The sequence below is a fragment of the Rhinolophus hipposideros genome (genome assembly GCF_964194185.1).
Source record: "Rhinolophus hipposideros genome assembly, chromosome: 17".
NCBI classification, from domain to species: Eukaryota; Metazoa; Chordata; class Mammalia; order Chiroptera; family Rhinolophidae; genus Rhinolophus; species Rhinolophus hipposideros.
This window is the reverse complement of record NC_138063.1, coordinates 34,100,015-34,127,094: the sequence shown is the minus strand read 5'-3', so window position 1 is coordinate 34,127,094 and position 27,080 is coordinate 34,100,015. Positions and strand designations below refer to the sequence as shown.

Genomic DNA, 27,080 nt, shown 5'->3' with positions numbered 1-27,080 from the left:
ATGACTTGGCTCTTTTTCAGAACCACAGGGGCCCTGGCCGTTTTAATGGTAAGTCCTATTATTTTTCTAATAATTGCTAACTTTCCCTGTCTCCTTTCTTGTTAGAGAATAGTATATTTGCTCCCTGAATCCCGACTGTAAATTCTAAAAAGAGTACAGTGGAAATAAACATATTAAAATGAAACTGTAAAGATCACCAATTTCTTCTTTTTGTTTTCCTAATGTTTTATTTTTCATAGAAAAATCAACCAGAGAGAAATGGATTTGAAAGTCGCCATTTATCATTTTAGTTAACAAATCAGATAACCCTGATCTCAGATCTATTTTCCACAACACCTTCACTTTCTTTAAAGTAATGTTTTTATTCATCTTTCTCATATACAAGCTAAAATACATAAACGAGAACCAGTTCTATTTCCCAAAGTTACATATCTGTTAAGCATATGGCTAAGAATTGTACATGCCTGGTCTTGATACCTAACATGTTTTTAAAACAGTAGAGGACTGTTAAATTAAAAATCAAAGCAATGTTTGACTCTAGAGAAGTTGGGGGAGGGGGATTAAGAAAACAGTGTTTATATTTAGCCATTATGTGCAAAACATATCCAGCTTTTGGGGGAAAAACACACACAACATTTCATAAGACACATTCTGGGAGAGTAATACTTCTTACTATTGGGAGTTACTCTTTTTTATCTAAAAGAGCAGTGGACTCTGGAGAGCAAAAGTACTAGCACAAACTAGTTTGTTCCTTAACAGTGTTATTTAAGTGAATAAATATATATGTCACAGTATTGCCAGTTACATGAAAATATCAAAATAGTGAAATACACCATAAATGAATATTAAAAATTCCTAAAATTAATCCCCCACTTTATCAATTATAAACTGGATTAGCCTAGGCATCAGTTTCCCTCACTTCCTCATCTATAAAATTGAGATAATTGGACTTCAAGAAGTTAGAAGGAGATCGAGCTCAAGAAAGAACTTTCTAAAAATTAAAGACGTCTAAAATTAGAATCGGCTGCCTTGTGAATCAGAGATTCACGGCTTTCCCTCTCATGATGATGTCCAACCAGAAAACTGGTATCATCACTTCTGTTAGAGTCTGTTTCTATTATGACACTATAACTACATTTGACCATTAAACAATGTGGGAGTTGGGGCATTGGCCCCCCATACACAGTCGAAAACTTGTGCATAACGCTTGACTCCCCTAAAACTTTACTAATTGCTTACTGTTAACCAGAAGCCTTATAAACAACATACATAGTCAATTAACACATACTTTGTATGTTATATATATTATACACTGTATTTTTACAATTAGTAAGCTAAAAAATGTTATTAAGAAAATCATAAGGAAAATATATTTACAGTATTTATTGAAAAAATCCTCTAATAAACTGACCCATGTAATTCAGTACCATGTTATTCAAGGGTCAACTATAATTGTTTTGGTTTTCTAATGTATTTACTTGACCCCAGAATATTGTAAAGAGAAATGTGACAATTGTGTATGACTTTTCCACCTTTCTAAGATGGTCATTTCTGGACAAAACTGAAGGTAGCCTGATAACCCATATGTCCAAGCCAATGACCAACTAGGGAAGCTAGGGGATATGAGGCAGTGGGTGTCTGAATAGTGTTGTCATAAGGACATAGAACTGTCACAAGCTTACAGAAGTTCTCTCCCTGCTTTGAGGTGTACTGCTCTAATTATCTCTAATTAGTCCTAGAGATAATTGGTCCTAGAGATAATTGGTCCTAGAGTGACTGTGAGATCCTTATACTGAGGTCCTAGAGTGACTGTGAGATCCTTATACTGAGGGCTGTTTCATTCATTTTTGTATCCCCAATGTCTACTATATTATCTATCGTACAGTAGACACACAACTGTTTGAAGAATGGATAAATGAATAATTGAATGCAGTTTCTCTAAATTACAGCCTCCCTTGCCTCCCCCCCCCACACACACACAGTGCCACTATAATGCTAATCATGGAGGAACCTATGAAATGTTAAAACACTTTCCTCTCCTCAAGAAAACTTTACACACAAACACACACACACACACAAACTATTTAAACAACAATATAATTTTATGCATAATTGTTAAACTGAGTGATCTAGCTGCTCTGTCCAAAATGGTAGCCACTAAGCCATAGGTGGCTATTAACCACTTCAAATGAGATTCATCTCAATTGAGATGTGCTGTAAAATATAAAATAGACATCAGATTTTAAGACTTTGTATGAAAAAAAGGTATGAAAAATATGTCATTAATAATTTTTATGTTGATTACATATTGAAATGATACTATTTTAGATATACTATATTAGATAAAATATAAATTTAATGTCACCTTTTAAAATCTGTTTTTAATATGACTATGAGAAAATTTAGTACATATACTACATAAATTTAGTAGACAATACTGGTCTACTATAAATGCTATTACTGGAAGGCAGTGTCAGTCAGGAGTGAGGTAAGAAAATGAGGCTTCCCGGACAACGGAGGTGAGATTTGCTTAGTATGGATGGGCCAAAGGGAGAGATCTTCCCTGTGAGAAAGGGCGGGTGTGATTATGCATTTGCTTAGGGGCAATGGACACACTGGTTTGGCAGGAATGACAGTATGCACTGGGGAATCCGGACAAGAGTTGGAAAAGCCGATGAGGCTCAGATTGAAAAGTACATTCTGTGAAGGCTAATGGAATCCTTTCAGAAGTGGGGAGCCACCCAGAATTTCAAAATAGTGTGGTGAAGGGGAAAAAAAGCAATGCTTTTAAAAGCATTGTCTAGTGGGAATGTACATCTTTTGTTGTTGAAGGGTGGGGTCTGAAAGTTGGAAGACGTGTTTGGAGGTTTTGAACTAATTCCACCGTCCTATGACCAACGATACAACGATTGCCTAGAGAGGTGAGATAGAATAGCAAAGTCATAGACTTCCATCTACACCTATACCACTGACACTCCAGGCCTTATTTCCTCAACTGTCATAAGAATAATCATGGCTCCCTGTCTAAATTAAAAATGACCATAGTGAGAATAAAACGGTGATGTGTGCAAAAAGGTGCTTTGGAAAATATAAAGTGGTTTGTAAGGCTCTAATTCCTATCATTCGTAATATTTTAGTAATAAAATTGATTCTTCATAATGTCTTAATATTGTGACTTGCTATTTTAAATAACCACCACCTCCAGTTTTAATAAGTCAAAAAAGGGCCTCCATTTTTCTTGAGCAAAAGAGCATATCAAAAATTGCTGTGAGATTAGTTTTTGGAAAATGGACAGGAAAAAACATAAGCAATAAAGGAATATAACAGTGGGTATGAAAAAATAACGTTTTTAAACTTGAAGCATTACTCAAAATTTCAACAGTTCAGGCTCCTTGATTAATTATTTGGGAGGAGAAGGCATGGGGAACACCTACCTATCCATTGTTGAAGAAAAGGTTAATATTTATCAGTTTCCTGAGCTTGTTTGATGCCTTTTGCACAACACAAAATAATTTGAGGGAAATGATTTGTGATTGGAAAATGCTTATATTCAGAGATTTAACCTTTTGAAAACAATGTTTGTCTTCAAAGAAAACATTGTTCAGTGTTTTATAGTCCACAACATCTGAAATAGTTGTCATTTAATACTATTTAATTTAATACTATTGTCATTTAATACTATTTAATACTATTTAATACTATTAACATCTGGACAATAAGGTTTTTAATTTTATGTTTCTATATTATGTAAAAAAATCACTCCTTACAAAACAAATAGAGAATGTTGAAATCCAAATATTTTCAAAACACAATGTTTTAAAGTTAATAGTGATAGTGCTGAGGATGAAAGAGGGAAGTTCTGAGATAGAAAAGGTTCTAAATACAGCAAGACTATCTTCAAGCACATTCTTCTACAGAACATCCAAAAAATAAATTTTTTAGGAAAAGAATTGTAGTCTAAATGGCCCAAATTTTTAACAGATGGAAAATCTTTGAGGTACCTCTCCTCTTGATGAAACAATCGGTTTCCACTGCTAATAAATATATGAAAATAAATTTCTTCCTGATCTCTCCAAAAGTTAAGATCCAAAATCAGAACAACCATGCAAAGCAATTCTAGCTAACCTTGCCTGCCATGGGCAGAAGTCGGGAAAGAGGTAATCATTTTTACCAATTACCATAACCACTTACCTAATACCTGAAACCGGTTTCCATTTGGAACCAGAACACTCGGTGTCATTTAAGTTTCTCATAAACCTCTTAGCCCTTGGCTCTTCCTTTCTAGTTAAGAGTCAATCTGATAGCCTAAGGAGAAGGCTTGCTTCGGGGAAGTTCATCACAACAAAATTACACAGGCACTTGGTTACTATCTATAATTATATTATGGATAATTGAGTCTGTCTAATACGCACATTTTTCTTGCATGGCCACTGTACAGTTGGCCAAGGTGTACACTGCACAATTCCATGAGGTGCAATCACATATACTAAAATGTAAACCATGACCCCTGTAGTTGTATAAGGAGCAAACTACACAATTGTATAGATGAGAACTGGTTCCTATCACTCTCTAATATTTAAGAAAGAGAAAGCTCTTATGTGCCTTGATGTGAATAACAATAATAAGAGGTCACTTAATATCAAAGTGGCTCTTTTATACCTTTTTTTAAGTTTGGTAACAAACATGATTAACATATTGAGCATATACTGTGGGCTAAGGCTCATCAATGTGCTTTATACCTATTAATTCATTTAATCCTTACAAGAAACCTATAAAGTAGAATTATTATTCTTATTTTACCAGTAAGGAAACTGAAAGATTAAGTAATGTTCCTAAGTTATACAGCTAGTCCATGTAAAATTGAGATATAAATTCAGGGATTCGGGATCCAGTGTCCAATATTGTATTAATATACTTGACTGTATCTTTTATGGCATTAAAAATGAGCATTTGAAATATCCCTGGGTATTTGTTTTAATCAGCATCACTCTTTCCTGATACAAGGTTTAACTTCCTAAATTAATTGAGTTTACTCTAAAACTCAGTTACTGAAATTGAATTGTCTCAAATTAAAGAATAATTTCCAATGAAATAAACATATCATTTTTGTTCAAATAAGGATTTTGCCTTGATGAATACAAAGTTTATTAGAATGTTTGGGGATTTTTTCATTTTAATTTTAAAAAGTAGATAGATAAATAGATGGCTATGAGATATCATAAAAAATAAATCACTCATTTCTTCTGAATTGTACACATGTAATTTTTCATCAAACATGTATTAAATGACCTCTGTGACTTGATACATTAATAATCATTGTATTGAATCAATTATAAAAATAATACCACCAACAAATATTAATACATATATATTATATATATATATATTTCATTACTTTTTTCCCAAAATTATTAAATACAAAATTGTATTTAAAAATTGCAGTTATTCCTTTGAATTATTCTAATTTATTCTACAAGTTTTTCAGAGGGAAATGGATGAGGTCCACTCTTATGCTCATTCTGGACATGAGAAGAGTCCTTATGCCCTAGGTTAGCTGGGATCATCTCCCTGGATCTAATGCATAGTCTCTCTGTCCCTCCCCACACTAAAGCTTGAGCTAACTCTAAATAAAATCTTAGCGAAACTAAGTAAAGCAGCAGTAAAACTATAAATGGTTTTTAAAAATCTAGTCACCCAGATCCTCAAAATTTATTTATTGTATATCTACCATATTCAGAAATATAATGATATATCTACAGAGGGTCCAAAAAATGTATACACGTTTTAATAAAGGAAAAACTGTATTAAAACTGTAATACAAAGAATGACACTAGCATTCGTTTGATTAATGCCATCTTTTGAGCAAACGTCATACTACGCATTGCTACCGTAATTCAATTCAACTCTGAAAAGTAATACATAGATAACATCTCTTAAAATGTGTACATTTTTTGGCACCCCTGTATGTACATTTTAATTAGCAAATAGTGTATATGTTATCAAATCAGTTTATTTCATGTTGCTTTATTAATTTAATAATCTGATTTGCTTTTCATAAAATATTTCTAATCTATACCAAGGTATTTATGCCATATCAGTGCTTTAAAATCATATAATCAAAATTGTCAAAATAGCCAGAAAACAAGAGGAAAAAAAGAAAAGTATAGGAATTCTCAAGATAAGGAGTGCTTTCTCCACATCAATATTTCCAATTCAAGCTACCAAAAGAGACAACTTAGTCAATTTATATTGTCAGGAAACTGTTGAAATAGTTATTATATATTGAAAATAATTATATTCGTAAATTAACTAAAACAATTAAGTAGCCACATATAAAAATTAATTAACTGAAATAACTTTTAAAAATACTATTCTAAATAATGTAAGGCTCTGATTATACTTCTAAATATCTAAAGAGCATTTCAATATTTAGAAGTGTTTCTTATTAACTACCCCATATTGCTAGAAGAACAAAAATAATCACATTTGCACAATACGCCCTAAAATTAGGGAACACTTTTTACTTTAATAGAGGATGTTGAAGAGTAAAGGTTTAGACTGAATAATTTCTCTAAGGACTCTCATTCTATGAAAACATTGAACAAACAAGAAACAACTGTCTGAAATATTCATTCTCCACAGGTTAGGGTTTGTCCTTCCTTTGCTTCCCAGGATATTGTGCCTCAGTGTCTGTTAGGAGAATCATTCTCTGTGGGGTTAGTACAAACACGACTCATGTTTTCTGAATGATTCCAGTTTTCCTGTAAAGGGAAGCATACCTGGCCCATCCCTCCCTTGAGAAAGGAGTAGTGCAATTACTAATTGCTCTGGTCTTCTCTCCCACGTAATTCATGACAGTGTTTAATAAAGAGCAGCAAAGCTGTAAAATCATTTTGAGATCTGTTATAACCACATGTAATGGTTCTTTTTCATGACAATTTGAACACACACCCTTTTAAATAAAAATTTCAATGACATTTTTAGAATGGAAAGGTCATGGAATTCTATGTCTGATATACAGGTAGCTACTCGTTTGGTTCAGACTTGGACTTGCCCTTGTATTAGAATCTTCCAAAATAAACAACGTAATACATCTACATTGTTTTAGGAGTTATCTCCGTCTTTGCTGGTGAAAAAAATCTAAATTGACTATCATAAAACTTTTTCTCTGCCACTAGTTTTTTTTAATCTGTTTGTTTTTCTATTTATTTATGCCAACTTTGGTTAGAATCTAATGTAGTAGTGATGTACACATTTTGGAATCAGGCTACCAAAATTCAAATTCTGGCTGTATTAGGGCAGTGAGCTAGGACAAAGTACTCATTTTCTCATGTCTCCATTTCTGTATCCATAAAATAGGGATTATAATCATAGAACCTCCCTCAGATGGCTACTGTAGGTATTAAATGAGATAATATAAAGCTCTATGAACAGCAAATGACACAAAAACCACAATAAACACTAGCTACTATTTTATTCTAATTTTTTTCTTCTGATTTATTTTTCACAATCCCCTACCAGATTTTCTTCAGACCAGGTAATCAGTGGATGAGCATATAGTTGTGAAACATCTGCTAAAGGACAGATATTGTAAGCATTACAAAATAATAATAATAAGAAGAAGATTATAGAAGCACTGACTTGGAAAGTTTACAATTCTCTTGGCTTACTTAGCACCACAATGCACACAAAACAATAAGAAATAATAAATCATGGTAAACCATTATGGGCTACATTGCATTGTGCAGAATATGTATTGTACACACTTAGAAAAGGAAACATCAATAGAGATAGTTTCATGGACACTGTTGAAACTTAAATTGATCTTAAAGATGAGTAATATTTAAGTGGGTGAAGGGGAAAGAAAAGTGCATTCCAGGTAGAAAACAAGAGGGAAAATGAGACAGATGAAGGTCCCATGTGCTCTTGAGAAAGTAAAGCCTGACTGACTTTATTTTATCCTCATTTAATATTTTCAGATGAATAAGAAAATTAGAAGCTCCATATTTAAATTGAATAGGGCAGAAATGAGCAGATGCATGTCCCACAGCAACCAATACTTATGATTGGAATAGCATATCCCCATGTTTTATGTTCTATTCTCTAAACCTGACTAGTTCCATTCCATTATCTCCATTCTTGAACAACGAAGAAAATACCTTACGCTGCAGCTAACTAATACAAAATTGTCTTTGTACAAGGCAGTTGGGTAGGCCATGGTTTTTAATAATCCCCTATGGTACTTTCTGAAGTTTATCACAATGATGCTTGCCGTCATTTCCCAAAGCAATAGCTTCCATAGCTCCTGATATGTGTTTATAGAATAGCCAGGCTACGAAAAGTCTGATTGCTGCAACCATCTGCAACCATTGGATTTTCAAAATCCAATAGATTCTTCTGTATGTCTTTAAAATTCTGTAGTCAGATTAAAGAACTGGAAGAACTTGCTTATACTGAGAGCATTTTCTTTTTCCTGGGATGATTTTACCCTTTGAATAATGCTTTTCCAAATCTACTTTTTCTGAAATAGAAACATAGTACAATATGAACAGCAGAATGTAAAAATCAGGGTTATTATCTTATGTAATTACAGACCTATCTGAAGAATTTACATTTAATTTGACTTTATTTAAATGTCTACAGGTGGTCCTATTGGTTCATGGAGAATTGAGAACAGAGGTAAAGTATGAAAAAGTTTTTTGTAATTAAAATAATGAATGCGTTAAAAAATAAAATTGTTTTCAGGAAAAATAAATATTTACTGTTTTAAATTATTTAATAATTTAATTGTAAAAATAAAATTCTAACTAACCCAATAATATTTAAATACCAGCAATGTATACATGTTATTAATGTAATTTATCTCATGTATTGTTTCTTCTTTTCCTAAACAAATCAATAGGTTTTAATTAAATATAGCCTATGTACCCCAAAATTATTTTGGATTATAGAAAGAAAATATAAAATATCATTAAATGCTATATTAAAAAATCATGTAGCTTTGTAATTGTTTTAGTTATTTTATGTTTCTTCTTTGCTTGACAAAATTGAGGTATAGTGAATTACACATCTAACAGTCTGAGATATCTTGAAAAGTAGGGGGCTCCTCAACCTAGGTGTCTATAATCAGTACTCAAAACAAAAATGTTCAACAACGTGCTAAATAAAATGGAATTCCTTTGTACATAAGACCAAGGGACAACACGGAGAAAATGGGACAGCAGTTCAACAAGCCAAAAGGAGATACAAACGTGAATGGGTGAAATTTGCAAAACCCTGCAGAGAAGGAGAAGACAACTCGAAGAGAAACCCAATAGCCAAAGTAAGTCCTATGAGCAGGGGAAATGTGAGTTTTTAGAGTAAATGTATTAGATGTAAACTAAAATAATATGGCAATTCCAATTAGCAAAATGCAGATTGGGGAGTTCACAGAACAAATAACATATCTTAAAAAAAAAAGAATCAATAATAGTAAGAAGAAGAAGAAAAAAATAAAGATGATGAGGGAATTATGGCCTCTAGAATGATTAAAAAAAAATTAAGAGACAAAATTAAGAGACCAGTTTCAACGGATAAGCCTTATTTAGATCCAGATTCCCACAAATAGAAAAAACATATATATGGGTAAGAACAATTAGAAAAATGTTTGGAGTCAACATTGGATTGACTATGTGTTCATAATTGTTGAAGCTGGGTGATGAAATAAATCAGGTCCATTATACTATTCTAACTTTATATATATATAAACAATGATCAGCTTAACATTGTGGGTACTTTTGGCTGCAGATTACTTCCGATTTCCAAGCAACCCAGCAAATTACCTACCGAATTTCTGGAATAGGAATTGATCGGCCCCCTTTCGGAATCTTTGTTGTTGACAGAAACACTGGAGAAATCAACATAACAGCCATTGTTGATCGTGAGGAAACCCCAAGCTTCCAGGTAACTTGGTGTCTTCACCATTGGACACCCTTTTCCGTGTGCACTGTGGCTTTAGAAGGGGAGACTCTTGTACTGGTTAATTTAGATCAGGGCATCGATCAATCCACCAACAAGTAACATTCGTCCCTCCACAAAGAACCTCCACTTAGGGTTGTGCCCCTGACGGAATACTCTAGGAGGTGCATGAACGAGCATTGACTCCAGCATGCCACTTGCCAAACTTCAGCCTGCCAGGATCCAGGATCAGCCTGGAGGAAGGGGAAGTTGGCCCCGTGGATCTGCCCAGAGTGGGTACTTTTACCTACTTTGTCTACTCTTCGGAGAAATATTTTTCTTCCTTGCATGAAAGTTCTATGCATGCCAACACAGGCCTTATATCCACAAGTTTTAATAGTATGCAGATTAAGTTTGTAGACTAATAATTAACATTTTCCCTTTTTTCTAGATCACATGCTATGCTTTAAATGCTCTAGGACAAAATGTAGAGAAACCACTTATACTAACAGTCAAAATTTTAGATATCAATGACAACGCTCCAGTATTTTCACAAAATATATTCATGGGTGAAATTGAAGAAAATAGTCCTGCAAGTAAGTACCTTTTCTTACAGTATCTACCACTTCTGATTTTTTAAATTGTCAAATATAAGTACCACTATAATACATCATTTTTATAAGCTAATTTATTCTCTTAGTTTCATCAGTTTTCCAGAAAAACTCATCAAGATAACCTGAATCTTCTTTCTAATATTTCTAGTTGAACTCATTAGTCACTATCATTGTATTTCTAGGCTATGGCCCTGTTATCAGGTCAATAGTGTCGTATTCTTTACCTACAAATTACATGAGTCCCCAGCAGTTATAAAGTGAAAGAGGTGCTGGCCTCAGGTAGCCCTGATGCATCAGCAAGGCTTTTTTAGAGTATAAGGGACAGAGACACACGCACATTACTAGGATAATTTGGTAAAAACGGACAATCAATCATAAGGCCATCCATCAAGGCAAGAAATAAAGACACAAAATACTCTCCACCCCACCAGAGCCACGGCTTAAGGAGAACAAAAGGATTTTTATGGAAGGCCGTACAGTTCTACCGACTAAGAGAGACAGTAAGAGATATTGCACGCGACATGGAATACTTTTGGAGCATACAGACACTTTTAAGTGCTTAAAAAACAGAGATCAATCTGAAATTGCGTTGAAGGTTTAATATGCACGCCGTATCAATGTTTACGTATTCTTTTATGAACTTCTGTATTCCTAGACTCCCTGGTGATGATACTCAATGCTACAGATGCCGATGAACCAAACCATCCAAACTCTAAAATTGCATTCAAAATTGTCTCTCAGGAACCTGCAGGCATCCCCATGTTCCTCCTGAGCAGACACACTGGGGAAGTCTGGACTTTGACCAATTCTCTTGATCGAGAGGTAAAGCAAAGCGCTTGGGAGCATTGAAGAGCAAAGGGTTTGACTTACGAAAACCAAGAGCAGTAACTCCATTTTACTGAGAACGAAAGGAGAAAGGAAAAGCGGTTGCTAGTACTCAGTTGGGTGATCTAGGGAAACGGTTTGCATTCTAGTGGACGCCAGTGGGGTGAGACATATACCTAGGACCTGCACAATCAACTGTAGCCTCAATAAACAAGTATCAGTATATAAGTGAGAGTGTAAGTGAGACAGTAAAAGATGGCACTGGTGTACATGGACAAAGACCTAATCCCTCATATAATGGAGAAGGACATTCCTTAGATGAAGGGAGAAATTTTCTCACTGGAATTAAGCTTTCTTTGATGTCACACTTTCTCCTGACTTCTTTGAACTTTAGCCCTGCTTCCAGAACACTAAAGCATCTCCTCCCTCTCTCCTCCTCACCGTCCTGCCACCACATCTCCATCACCACACACCACCCCGTCATACTCCATATGACTTTTATACAAATGCTTTTCTGAATAGACAGACAGGAAAACGCTGTAAGTGAGCTTCCCTCCGATAAGCACCCCACCATCGACATTGCCCATTTTTGTTCTAAGCGTACTTTCGTGCCCCAAGAAGCTCACAAAAGAGAAAATCTGTTCTTGCCCATAAAGACTTTCACTCAACCACCCAGAGCCCCACACACCTCTTCCAGAATGGACTGAGAACAGTTCACGTGATCCAATAAACAATGAACTTGAATATTTTCACCTCCTTACACATTGGAAGCAAGTAGTTGCCATTCATACTCTTGGCACTAGAGAATAATTATTTTTCTTTCTTTACTCCAACTTTAGCAAGTTAGCAGCTACCGTCTTATTGTGAGTGGTGCCGACAGAGATGGAGAAGGACTGTCAACTCAGTGCGAAAGTAGTATTAAAGTGAAAGACGTCAATGATAACTTCCCGATGTTCAAAGAATCCCAGGTATACCTTTCCCTCCTTGAATAATAATTTTTATGTGTATTTTACTGTATACTTTGCCACCCTAATTCAGTATTTGTCCCCGTGGTGACTTCTATTGAAGTTCTTTGCAATTTTCTTTAAAAACTAAGCCTTTGTGAAATATAAGAATTCAGTAACTGGCAAGGAGGCACCACATAGTTTGAAAATTAATGATTCATACCATTCAGAATAAATACAATCCCTTTAGATAAAATCTGACACGGAGTCTAAAATTCCACTTCTCTCCTTTTCAGTATATAGCACGTATCGAGGAAAATACTTTAAGTTCTGAGTTGCTTCGATTTCAAGTAATAGATTTGGATGAAGAGTTCACAGATAATTGGCTTGCAGAGTATTTTTTTACCTCTGGAAATGAAGGGAATTGGTTTGAAATCCAAACTGATCCCAGAACTAACGAAGGCATCCTGAAGGTGGTTAAGGTAAGGTCTGCTATCCCTTGAGTGGCAAAAATATTCCCTATTAGCCAAAAACTATCATGTCTACAAATAAACATTATGTAATTAATAATACTACCACTTCTTCATGAAAAAACAAACTTAGAAAACACAAAACAGTAGACAGAATTTTTTAAAACACACACAGATCCCCATTACCTAAGGACAGCCTTTTTTAACATGTTGATTATTTCCTTCCCAGCTACCATATTGTTTGAATTAAACACAGACACACTAATACATATACATATAGACGTGCCTGCTTTAAGCACAAGAAAATAAAACATATTTCTTGATTTAATCTCATTCACTCTCTACAATTGAAGTTAGGAAGAGAGACAAATACATGGAGTTGTGGCTTATGGATTTGTCAATTTGTTTTCAATGATTAGCTACAGTCGTCAAAGGGGAAAAAAGGTAACTTTTTCTGGAAAATGGGAATGTGTAACTAAATCTGCAAGATGAAAAGTAAATAACTGAGTAAAGCTTCCGTTTAACATGCTTGGCTATAGGAAACACATCCCCACACCCCCCACATGACACACACGCACACCACCACCAACAACAACAGCAACTAGAATAACATAAAGATATTTCTGCCTGAATATTGTATAGACTAGAAAAAAATAACCACTATTTGGGGACATTCCTTGGCACAGGACATTGGCCCATATGGGAGCCTCTTTCTTTAATTCCTTGAATCCAGTAGAGTAACAGACCCATAATATTCCCTTAACAAGGAGATTGCTGGAATCCCAGATTGCTGGAAGTCATCTGGGAAAGAAGTTCTTATTACTCTGCTTTTCAGAGAGTGGGCTACAGTCACCCTCAACTGCAAGGGATTTTGTCATAAACTTCCCGTAGTACCTGAAAATTAGATATTCCCTGTCTCCTGCATAGGTGTCATCCCGTCTCTCAAACTAGAAACCTGGACCTTATCCTTTAATCATGGCATTTCCTCACAACATATAGCCAGTGATCAAATTCTGCCCCGGAAATTGTCCCTAAAGTCTGGCCGTGGTCTTTCTTTTTATGCTCTGTCCTCTAGCTTGGTCTGGCCTCCTGCCCACTAAACAATTGTGATCCCTCCTGATAGATGTCCCTACCTCGTTTCTATGTCCCTTTGTTCTGCTACTGCCACCAGTTTACTACCATGTTTTTCTTAGAACCAATTTGGACCGGTTATTCTCCCCTTTAAACCTTTCCTTGTTCTCCACCGGCTATAAAAGTAGCCCTCAACCCTGACTGCCCATTTGAATCACCTACCACTTTTCCTAGCCAGCAGGAACGTGATAACTATTGGTTCGGTTGGTCTGTGGGAAGCCTTGCAGAGGTTCTTAGAGGCTCCTCAGGAGACTAGGCAACCAGGGTTGATGACCACCTGCTGGCCTTTAAAATGGGGGTTTTCCTCCCAGAATTGCCTCTCGTCATCTGCAGCCAGCCTACTCCCTATCACCTTCGGTAACTCTGAGCATTGGCAAGTTCACCTCTGCCAGCATAACTCTTCCTCATCCTTGAACACTCAGCTCAGATGAAAACCTCTCGGAAGCCCTACTGAACTCTCTCTAGAAGTATTCATTTGCTTCCACACGTAGACTCTATAATTTCTGTTGTCAGTTACCCCTTGTAGTATAATTACCTGTGTACACATTTTTTTCTTCCTCTCCTCTAGGAAATGCTTGAGCCCACAGAACCAGTCATTGCAAAGCTAAAACTCAAATCCAGATCTCTGACTTTACCTATTTTCAGTAATACACAAATATAACCAAAATGAGCACTTCCTCATCTCAGCCCTCAAAAAATTTACTAGTGAATAGAAAAAGCTATCTTGGGATTCCTCAAGGCCTTGGTTTGGGCCACCTAGAAAAGAGGGTAAAACAAATAGTTACCATGCAAGACCATTTGAAAATGGCTCTATAAAGAAGTTGATGGGCCACTCACTCACTGCTTTGCCAAGGTCCCTTTGCCAACCAAGGTTATTAAGATAGTTTGTCGCTGCCACCTAGGAATTTTTAAAGTCAGAAAAGACATTATTGAACATTAATCCAATGACTATTCTGTAAATGGCCAGAGCAGTCATTTATAGGAATGTATTATGGGCTTTAATTTGTTAAGTTCTCACAACAATCTGATGAGGCAAGGGTGTTGTTGTTTTTTCAGAAGTGGAAAGTTGAGGATCAGACATATTAAATATTGTGCCGAGTCACACAGATATTAAGCAGCAGGCCCAGGATTCAAACCATGCTAACCATAGCAAATGCGAGATTCTTTTCACTGCACCACAGAAACCGTAATGATATTTTGCTAGTCTAAAAAGAGGTACCCTGCTTTGTAAGTATCAGTCACCAAAACTGAGGTCTCATGAGTTAAGAATTCTAAAGGTTTCTCTATCTCAACATTACAATGATTTCTGAAACAATTTTGTTATTTGTTTCTACTTATAGAAATAAAAGGATCCATTCATAGCATGTGACCTAGAGTTCTCTTGTCCTGTACTGGGTTTGCTGAATCATATTTTTGTGACACTTTTCTTCTAATTTCATTTTTACTCTAGCCTCTGGATTATGAACAACTACAGAATGCACAATTTGGTATTGCCGTCAAAAACAGAGCCGAATTTCACCAGTCAGTAATCTCTCAATATCGAGTCCAGTCAACCCAAGTTACAATTCAAGTTATAAATGTGCAAGAAGGAATTACATTCCGTCCTACTTCCAAGACATTTACTGTCCAGAAAGGCATAAGTAGTAAAAAGCTGGTCAATTACATCCTGGGAACGTATCAAGCCATTGATGAAGACACTGGCAAAGCTGCTTCAAATGTCAGGTAAGATTATTTTAATAACATCTTATTATTCCTTGATGTAGTTTTCATCTATAAGGTATTACAAAGGAACACCTAAACTATTATATGTGAAGATACAAAGTTGGCCAAATTAAGGAACTGGATAACTCAAGAAGAGATGTGTAACTAAATCACTAAAAGATATTGTACTACTAAGCAAAGATAACATAAACTTAAGTTAATGTGGAACCTAAAATAAAAATACTTCAGTCTGTCTAGAGAGATCAGGAAAATGTTTCGTGGAAACTTTTAACTGAATCTTAAAGAGTGGTTCATCAGAAAACCATGGTGCAATAAAATAGAATAGTACATACAAAGACATACATGCCTAAAATCTAAGAACACTAGGCAAAACAGTTGCTGTAGTATAAGAGAAAGGACAGTTATTTTATTGCATAAAGCACAAAATTGAAAAACCAGGCTACTACATACTTAAGGATTATAAAATGGTGCTTGTCCATGCTAATATGTTATTTTCTGCCACGTTTTTATACAAGCACATTTCAATGTCCTATATTAATTATATTAAATATAAAATGAGTCATTGTCATTAAATAGGTAACCAGTCTATATTTGAAAGAAAACTATTACTTTTTTCTATTATAAAACAGGTATATCATGGGACGTAATGATGGCGGCTTGCTCATAATTGATTCAAAAACTGCTGAAATCAAATTTGTCAAAAACATGGATCGGGAGTCTATTTTTATAGTTAACAGGACAATCATAGCTGAGGTCCTGGCCATAGATGGTAAGAGCAATATTTCAATCATTTTTAGAGCAATGTTACTGCAGTTGGCATTTCTTTATGAATAGATGATTATGATCACTTAACAAATTACCTTTACCAATAGATAAAAGTATCTCAGGGGCCTTGGGCCTCAAGTCTGAGGCAGCTGAATCTAGGAGAATACTGATCATTCCAACATCTCAATGAAATATATAGCAACAGTGAATACTGTGTTCTGTCCCTGCGGTTTTCTGTGGTTGGGACAGAAATTTTTAGAACCATTGGAATTTCTGAGTTTGAGAAGGATAGATAAAGATTGGTACTAAAAGCCTATCAGGGTAGCTCAACTCAAATGTGAGGTCCCTCTGTGAGTTACTTACAGAATGAATTATTCATAGAGACCTAATATGCTATATCATTGAGCAATAAATATTCTGGGATGTTTTAAAAATAATATTCATTGAGTGTATGTGTTTCCTCAAGTACAAAATTAATTAATGCTCAAGGCAAACATAAAAATAAAAGAATAAACACCAAAAATCTTAACATCTGGGAAAACAGCAAAAAGTACAAAGGGAAAAAACAGAAATGATTCAATATCCCACAACTGATTTTTATTGTACTGTTTTTGATTGTTAACATATTTAAATTTTTCTTCAATAAACTTTTATCTCTTGGGTAACAAAAATAAATCATGGCTTATTCCAAATACTTTGGTTCAAGCTTTAGAAGCAAAAGTCTTTCACACAGTGCTGAGCTCATGCAGGATACATTTAAGAAAACTACTATTTTTATGTTGATTTTATTTGTAGTCAGTGAATCTACCACCTTACAGGTCTTGGTTCCAAACATGTTAAATTAATAGCCAATGCTACAAACTAGAGACACCAGCCAAATTAATAAATCTAAATTGACTTTTTACAAGATGTGGCAATAGGAGGACATTTGCACTTGTAAGGATAACAAATATAATTTCTGGTGAGAAGACACACTAACGTAGCTGCATGCAAGAGAAATATAAAAGGTTAATTTTGGGGGACAACTTGTTCTGTATATTTCTTGAACTCTAAAATGTTATTCTTATAGGAAACACAGGTAAAACAGCTACAGGCACCATATATGTTGAAGTACCTAGTTTTAATGAAAATTGTCCAACAATTGTCCTCGAAAAGAAAACAGTTTGCAGCTCATCACCTTCCGTGGTGGTCTCAGCCAGAGCACAGGGCAATAAGTATACTGGCCGCTACACATTTTCACTGGAGGAGGAACCTCTAAAATTGCCAGTTGTGTGGAGTATCACAACAATCAATGGTGAGTAAGAGTCGAGTTTATAAATGAAAGTCACTGCTTCTTTATATTTCCAGAAGGATAAGTGAGCTCATTTGGGAACAAGTCCTTTCCAAGAGCAATTGAAAATTTTCTTTGCATTGAAGATGCAGTCATGAATTTCTTCTCTCATGAATTTCCTCATGAATTTCTTCTCTCTTCAGAAGAGGAAAGGAATTATATGATATAATGTTGGCACTATTTCATATTTTCTGTTTTTCATGTGGATTCTGTTTTATACTTTTATAATTTTAGTATGTTATTTCTACCTCCAGAGCACACCAAAATAAGATTAAAGTCAGGCATCTGTTGTATTGCAGAACTGTTGAGATTTCTAAATACATAAACTCTTCTTACCTGGGCAGACTGGGAACAGACCTGAAGCACTGGAAGGGTCAAATGCTATTTAGTCTGTCACTAGTCAGGAATTTTGAAGGCCTGGGGAACTGAAATTTGTAAACCCATTAGCCAATGGGAAAGAGCTAATCCAACCTTCCTTTTCTCCTAAACTATATCATGCTAATTTTGCATATCCTGTGTTTTCCAGGAGTCTCACTGGAAACAGCCATTAGACTTAAGAATCTGCTCCCTGTCTAAATTTTATAGAGACCCTCAGGCTACTTAAATTCTTTGTAAAGGAACTCATTTTTCTCTGACTCTTTTTTGTCTCTCTTCTGAACCAGTCTTGCTTCCTTTTATAGATGTGCTCTGTGGTGCCCTAGTTATAGGTTTCAACCATTGTTAGAGTCACCAAAGGGATTGTATTCTCCATGGCCTTCTTTCCTGGGGCCATGATGATCCTGGTGTGAGGACCTAGCGCCAAATGATGCACGTAGCATTTGGCTCCAAATGACTTTACCAGATACACAGTCAATGAAAATGATACAAAAGAAACATTATAGAGAGACAGGACTTGGCCCTAGACACACCTACTTAGGTGAGACTGGGCAAGTCAACAGTGGTTGGATTGCGTGGACCAGGCATCATGTCACAGATACAGTGGAGTCCAAAATGATTCACCCAACATAACCCTGCTGCTGGAGCCCACTTAGAAACGGACAACACTGCAATGGAGAGAATGGAGAATGATCAGTGCTCCTGAGTCAGGCAGACAACAAAGTCTTCACCACAGGCAGTCCCATAACCAGCATAGGCTCATGAGACCAGCAGCAGCTGAGGTAACAGCAGCCAAAGCAGAAACTCAGTCTCGATAAGTCAGGCACAAGAGCATGGAGTTCGGCTGAAGGGACACATTCAGAGGGCCACGGGTTGGTGCAGACATTCAGGAGAGAAGTGAAGCCCCAGAAGAGGGAGGCCTGGGATTTAAATGGCCTTCCTCCCGTCCTCCTTGTGGGGAAATTCAGGGTGGGACTGAGTCTTCATGGGGGAGATTAATGTGCCCCACGGAGCAGATAAAAGGGCAAGGAGGAAAGACAGCTCAATTTACCCAACTGAATCCCTTATAAGACATAACTGCTCGAATCTCACCCTCCTCTTAGCCTCGCTATTTGTGACAGTGATGTGTATGCCAACTCTGCTTCTATAACAAACGCAAGTAGTTTTAAGAGCAAAAGACACCTATCCCACTGTTGATTTGTATGATTGTTTCTCTACAGATACCTCTGCACTCCTTAGAGCCCAGCAGCAGGTGTCTCCTGGAACGTACACAGTCTCCCTTGGACTTACAGACAGTGAGGACAGGCGGTGTGAGGCAGCAGACAGTCTGACTCTGGAGGTCTGTCAGTGTGACTTCAGGGATACCTGTACATCCCCACACCCTGGGCGCACGACCGGAGAGCGGTCATTTGCAAGGCTGGGGCCTGCTGCCATCGGCCTGATATTCCTTGGTCTCTTGCTATTGCTGTGTGAGTATGCCCGAGTTTTATTCTGCTTTTCACGGGTGTCAGCATTTGAAAAGGGCTTCAGGCGGCCCAAGCAACGCGTCTCTGCAATGCAGAAGAACCCTTCCCCCCCTTTAAGTTTTATAGGCATAGCTGGGGAGAAACGGCATTTTCAGGAAGAATCTGAAACATTTGAAGTTAACATACCACTTGCCAACAATCTATATTCACACTACAGCAAAGCAGATCATATACATGTATGTTCGTGGTAACATGTAGTCATAAATGTTAGGCATAAGCCTAAGACAAGCAAGTCATAAATGTTAGACATTTAAATGTTAGACATTTAGGAAACAGCAGAAGAGAATCGCAAGGGAAAAAAATAAAGCATGAACACTCTTTACACACTTCCGGTAATATTCATGGTCAAAATAATGGCTTTATCTTTGAGTGTGACATTTTCTAAAATGTCTTCTCCATATTCACGTCTCAGGAGAATCTAAAATAAAAAGAGAACCTCGGCCAATGGATTTAGGGAAAATATATAGGATATCGTAGACTTTGCACTTTACAACACACGTTAATATATCATAGGCTCTGTGAGATCAGTGCTTAAGCCAGCACTTCATCAGAGTAGTTTACCATCTGAATATACATCCCATTTAAAGCTTTCACACTTAATATAGTTAAGTTTATTGAACACATGTAGGGAAACTACACACATGTATTATTTTTCAATAAGAGTAAAATTTATTTTATTCAATAGATTTCTAAAAATCTATTGTTTTTTCTAAAAAGTTGCATTTAAATAAAAATCTTGTGAAGCAAATAGTATTTTGAATGTAACAGGTCTCTATTTCAAAGAACTTTGTGGCAAATTCCTGTATAAACAAGAGAAAGCTTTGATAAATTCACAATCACTTCCCAATTTATTATGAAACCATAGACTTTTAAAGTTAAAATGACTTCATGGTGATCAAATCCACTCTAACCCTTTCATTTAAATTTTAATTTATGAAATACTTTGAAACCACAAAGAAGTACAGAAAATTACATAACAGGCACAAATATAACAATATCTCAGAATTAAAAGATATTAATATTTGCCATATTTTCTCAGATCTTTTTTTTAAAAAGAAAGAAATCGCTATACATACATGTAGTGGCCTCCTATACATGTCATATATTCTTTTTCCTCTTTCCCCAAAAGTGTTTACTGTTCTGAAGTTATCATGCATCATTTTGTTTGATAGCTGAAACTGACACCCAGAGTGCCAGTTTTTCAACATCACATTAGTCACTTTCAACAGATTTTTCAAGTACATATATGTGAGTCTTGATGCTAGCAGCTTCAAGCTGAAACAGGAACTTGATTTTGGGTTCCATGCAGTTCACAGATTTATGCATGTCTAACCATACAGCAAAAAATATGCCATGATAAAACTATAATAGAAATGAATACAAAGAAGTATTGCAGAAGATTCTCAGACTAAGGGGTCACCCAAGCAAGTCCTGGAAAATGAGTTGGATACAGTAAGTACAAAAAGAAGGAAAGGTGTTTCCAAAGAGTAACAGTGTGAGCCAAAGCCAGAAAACACTTAGCATGTTTTAGAGATCACACAGCCTTGAGAGGCTAATGCATAGGGAAATTGTTCGGAACGAAGGAGATAAAACTGAAGAATGCTTTGGGACTAATTTGAAAGGGCTTACATACACATGCAATGGTGCTGGTGCTTTAAGCTGCTGAAAGTAGTTGAATAAAAGACTAGCATGATCATATGCGTATTTTAGACAGGTAACACTGGCAGCAGTGTATACAGTAATCGGAAAGAACAGTCAGAGGTTATTGTAATAGTTCAGAAGAGATGATGGAGGCCAGATTTAGAGCTGTGACATGAGACTGGAAAGGAAGGGTTAGGTGTACAAGGCATTACAGGGGTATGTGGAGAGGATGTGGAGACTTATTAATGGATAGAAAGAATGGATAAGAAGTCCAGGTGAATCATTTAATTCAGTGGTTGCCGAAACCATTAAATGAAATTGAAAGTATCAGAGGAAGCACAGATATGTAGGGAAGCAGTATTGAGTTTGATTTTGAAATGTTAAATCCTGCAGGCCATTGTACTTGTGGGATTGTGCCTCGGGATGGCAATCAGAGAAAATATGCTGTGTTATTCCTGCAATCATATTTGCTTCATGTGATCCTACCATTTGTAAAATGCCATGTTTTGAATTTTGTATAAAACAATGCATACATTTTTCAGCCTGTACAAACTCAAACACTTTGAAAAACTTTCTCTGGATACATATATAAAAATAAATACATATAACACGTACAATGATAAACAAGGTTTCTAAAAGACTGTTTGCCCACCTAAAGATACTGACCATACAGGTGTACATTCATCAACTTTCAAAACTATTTTGTCAACTCATAATATTCAATCCTTCCCATACATTTAATAAAGTCTTATAATTGAGAATGGCAATAAATAAAGAAAGCCTTTAGAAGTATCATTTGTATGTACATTATATTAAATTTTGATTAAAACATATTAATAAACCTATATTATTTATGTCCAACCTATTTTATGCACTTGGCCAAATTTTTTTCATTTTGTATATGTATATGGAATATATATATATACATATATGACTGACCTAATTTGCATAACTGATGTAGCCATCCAAACAATACTAGCAAATCCTCATAGTACCCACTACAGTTATTCATTTAATCTTCCCAACAATCTATCATGTAGATACTCTTTATTCTCCCATTCTTTGGATGTGTTAAGGGAGGCAAGAAAAGATGACATAATGCCCAGCTAATGGGTGGTAAAGTCAAAATTCCAACCCTAGAAGTCTGACTCCAGAGGCTGTGCTCTTAAACCCCTAAGTTGCCTCAAAGTGGACAGAATTGAAACAGAACTCAAGTGGCCAGAGAAGGGAGAGTGGAGTCACTGACCACCGAACATGGGAAGCACTTCCTTGCATTAGCATGAGAATATTAATTTTTCTTGCCAACAGGTGACTGATAGGCACAGAAAGAGTGATAATTGCCCTGGCAGGAAGGCCCCTCCAAGCTAGGGATTCTTCAGTCACAATTAAGCGTATATGGATATTAGATTATCACTCTATTTGCTGAGGGAGTTTTCTGGTTAATTCCTGTTTACTAAGAGATCATTACAGACCAGATTACTAAAACATTATCATACCCACCTAAAATCTTGACCATCCAGGTGTAATTTCACCTGACATGTACAAATAAATGTAAAAATATATTATGATAAAGGGTTGAGGAACTGAACAACTACCTTTATCATTCATCAAACAGTGCCTATTTTAAGACAACAATCTACATGTCACAAAAATGATCCGATCTATCTCCTTTAATTTCATAATCATATGAAATTTTAGTATACTTAATTTATCAAATTTTATTTTGTAGAAACTAATTTTGCTTTCTATTAGATTTTCCCTAAGTATTAAAAATACTGTAATTTCTTTGTAAGGTTTCTGGCAATTGTCATGTCAAATCGTTTCCAAGTAATTAAAATGTTTTGATGTTTTGTTTTCCTTTATACTAGTGGCCCCCCTTCTGCTGTTGACCTGTGACTGTGGGACTGGTCCTATAGGGGGAGTGACAGGTGGATTTATCCCAGTTCCTGATGGTTCAGAAGGAACAATTCATCCGTGGGGAATCGAAGGAGCCCAACCTGAAGACAAGGTGAAGATCCAGTTTGTAAAACATTTATTTCAATTATATAGAGCAAAAATCTATTTATATTCAGATAGGAAAGTGGGTAATGGGGCAAAATTCAGAGACTCTTTGACCTTCAAGGGCCCTTATGAGTCAGTGTGAAATAAAGGGAGCCTTTTAAGATCTTAGTTCTTCAGATTGTCAAATCATAAAGATGGTTCTTCTTGCAAGAAGTAGGGTTTCTTATAATGTCACTATTTGCAAAGGGCCACATTTCAACTATACTGAGATGAAATCTGGTTCATTTTTTAATGTAATTTTTTTAACATGGTTTGCAGGAAATCACAAATATTTGTGTGCCGCTTATAACTTCCAATGGAGTTGATTTCATGGAAAGCTCTGGTAAGTGAACATCTAATTTAATTTTGAAAGCAACATGGGTTAAATAAAAAAATATTGAAAAATAAGAAGTGTTCTAAATTATTTTAACAATTTGCATACGTGGGACATGGTACCACTGAAATAGGGTTTCAATGAAATGGTGTATTAGTAGTATATTGGTCAGTCCCATGACCTACCTCTGGCTTCAATAAGTTCATTTGTCCACTGATGCCACCATTTTTAACATCTGAAGATTTGTTATACTTTTTTCAAACTTTAATAAACTGAAGTTTAGCTCTCAGACAATTATTAATTTTTAATTAGAAAAGATTTTGCATGTATGAGTATAGAAAAATGTAAAGGAAAATATAACAAACACTGTGTACCCACCACCCAACCTTGACTATTCTTAACACTGATAATATTTGCAGTTAAAACCTCATGTGTGCACTTCCTCGGTCTTGTTGCCCTCCTTCCTCCCCTAGAACTGACAGTACCCTGATATGAGTTCAAGTACCAATTGTTATTTCAATCATAATGAGAGAAGATTGCTTATATTGTCGTACAGATGAAATTATTTATTTATTTGGCATACCAAATGACTATTTTATTCATACTATTTCAGTGCCATAACTAATGCATAAACTAGAAGAATAATAAGACCTATGCCTACTATTAATTTTTTTCTTAATTTCACACTTAAATGCAATAGATCGTGTTTAAATATTCAGCCTGCATAATCTGCCTAAGATGTCCCCAAAACTGTAACTATCTGCCTTTATTAGCGACCTCACTTCTCACCGGCTTCTCTTGTTATAATTACATAGCAAAAACTATAGTCAGCATTCTCTTAAAAAATAAGTAAATAAATAAAATAACTTTCCATAAAAGCATAATGTAAAGGTAACAAGCAGAATAGTCATAACTCATTAAATTTTCATTAGGTACCAAGACACCAAATTAGCATCTGCTAATTTGCACAATTACGTTATGTGTGTTTCCTCTTTGGTTGTCATATTAAGCCAATATGACAGCTTAATTACAATTTCTTTTATCCTGAAAACAAACAAGCATTGTATTAGAAGTTTTCCATGGCTCTGCTGAATATTCTGTATTTACTTTTCCATTTCTGGCTGTTGTCACTGAAAATCTATTTCTTTTGCATATTTTTTAATTAGTATGTTTCAGAGCTCTTCCATCTGCTAAGGTCCCATTAACACCCTCACCCTCTTTGTTATTCTCACATAACAGACTGTGGGTTGGTCTTATCACCTCTAGTCATACAATTGATTTTCTCCCACTTATCTGTTTTCCTTGGTCACTGTTCATGGATATCAAGGAACAGTAAAAACAAACAAAAATCACAGCATGAGATGTTACAGAAGTTTCTCCCCTGTTTTTAGACGTTTGTACAAATATATGTGCCAGAGGAATGGGAGTGGAAGGAGCTTCGGAAACAGAACTGACCACCAAGCTTGGCGCAGAAGCAGGATCTGGAGCAACCACTGGACTTGGCTTCTGTTCTGCAGGACAGTCTGGGACAATGAGAACAGGGCATTCTACTGGAGGAGCCCATAAGGACTACTGTGAAGGGGCAATAAACATGAATTTCTTGGAGTCCTACTTTTCTCAGGTAATTGGTGGAAAACTTTGTGCCTTTGGTATCTTATTTACCTCAGAGATCTTTTTACTTGACTACATTTCAGTTTTGCTGTTCGTTTTTTTACAGCTTGTTCAAATTTAAGAAAAAAATAGGGGTTCTTTGCCAAAATAACCCAGAGCAGCTACGTAAGATGGCTGACAAAACTGGGCTACTAGTCAAAAGGAAGAACAGATGGGTAAATAGAAACAAAGTGAGAGAATACAGCCAATGGCACCTCATCCCTCCAACTGGAATAACAAGGGGCAGCAAAAACCCTTTTGCATTTCAGGATCAGCAGCATCCACTTTAGGAATACAAAGCAGCATATTTGTATTTTCTATACCCTAAAGGATGTCAGAACACATGTGCATATAGTTTTCTGAGAGAGGGTTAGAGTATCCTTCATGTTTCCGAAGGAGTCCATGTCCAAAAATGTTGAGGAGCCATTGAATCAATGACCCAAAAGTAAAAAGGGGAATGGATGTGATCGAAGATCAGATGAAGTGACAGGAATCATGGAACCAAATAGCGATGAGGGTGCAAGAACAGAGAGGACTCTGGGAGGCAGGTTGCTTGCCTCCTGGTTGGTGTGTCGTTATAAAAGATCTCCCATAGTTATGGTACCAGAACTGGTAAGTGCCAGGATATGGCCCTTGTATGAGCAAATGAAGGTTGACACTGTTTTAAGAGACATTGGCAGGGAGGGCTTATTTGGGATGAGGATTCTTGCGATATTCCAGATGGGCTCTAGTAATAGGTCAGGCTCCCACAAGAACTGCAGAGTCTAGGCAAAGGCCCCAGTCTGGGTGAAAGCTGTGTCAGACGGTGCACAGTGGACATGCATTAATACAAACACACACAGGAACCCTGGAGCCGGGGATTAACCTCCAGGATTCATACACATTTGCTTTGTAGGCCTAAACCCATGGAAGTGCCTTCAAAATCAAGAATTAAAACATGAACATAAGCTAGATTCAATTTTGAGGGAATGTCAACTACACTATTTTCCAAACACCAGATAGTTTCTGTAACAAGATTGCTATAAACAGTATGCCTTTACGTCTATGGATTACCTAAATTACGCATTCATGATCAAACCTTGAGTTCTATGAAACAGTATTATATTCTTCAATAGAGTCTCTTTTAAAATTCATTTTTTCTACTTTTCTCCACCTTTAGAAAGCATTTGCCTGTGCAGAGGAAGACAACAGCCAGGAAGCAAATGACTGCTTGCTGATCTATGATAATGAAGGATTGGATGCCCCTGGTTCTCCCGTGGGCTCCCTGGGTTGTTGCAGTTTTATTGCCGATGAGCTGGATGAGAGCTTCTTGGAGTCGCTTGGCCCCAAATTTAAAAAACTTGCAGAAATAAGCCTCGGGTTTGATGACAAAACTAATCAATCTCAGTTACCCACCAAACACAGCGGTTCTGGGATTGAATCCTGTGGCCCTGCCGTAGAAATCCAGCAGTCAGAATCTGCTAGGTGCCCGACTTTGTCAGGCAGTCAAGGAGCTTCTGCTTTTTCAGCTTCCTGCTCTGTCCTCCAACCAGCCATTTGCATACCTGACCCTTTGCAGCAGAGTAGCTATGTGGTAACGGAGACTTACTCAACTTCCGGTTCCCTACTGCAAACTCCTGCTGCAACCTTTGATCCATTTCTCAAACAAAATGTAATCATGACAGAAAGAGTGATTTGTCCCATTTCCAGTGGTCCTGGCAACCTACATGGTCCCACGGAGCTACGAGGGTCATGTAATAGGATCTGTGTAGAAGATCCTTGTTCCCGTCTGATATGA

At 36.2% G+C, this 27,080-nt stretch overlaps 1 protein-coding gene across 1 annotated transcript; it reads left to right on the top strand.

Annotated features, from left to right (window-relative positions):
- DSG3 (desmoglein 3) lies at nucleotides 1–27,080 on the top strand (the record flags this gene model as incomplete). The annotated part of the gene is made up of 16 exons (XM_081078285.1): nucleotides 1–48; nucleotides 8,644–8,679; nucleotides 9,191–9,322; nucleotides 9,787–9,942; nucleotides 10,388–10,532; nucleotides 11,206–11,372; nucleotides 12,215–12,343; nucleotides 12,616–12,801; nucleotides 15,371–15,642; nucleotides 16,272–16,411; nucleotides 17,477–17,701; nucleotides 19,333–19,581; nucleotides 23,148–23,287; nucleotides 23,599–23,662; nucleotides 25,045–25,274; nucleotides 26,463–27,080. 16 exons carry the CDS (start codon nucleotides 1–3, stop codon nucleotides 27,078–27,080), a joined length of 2,937 nt encoding a protein of 978 aa, XP_080934411.1.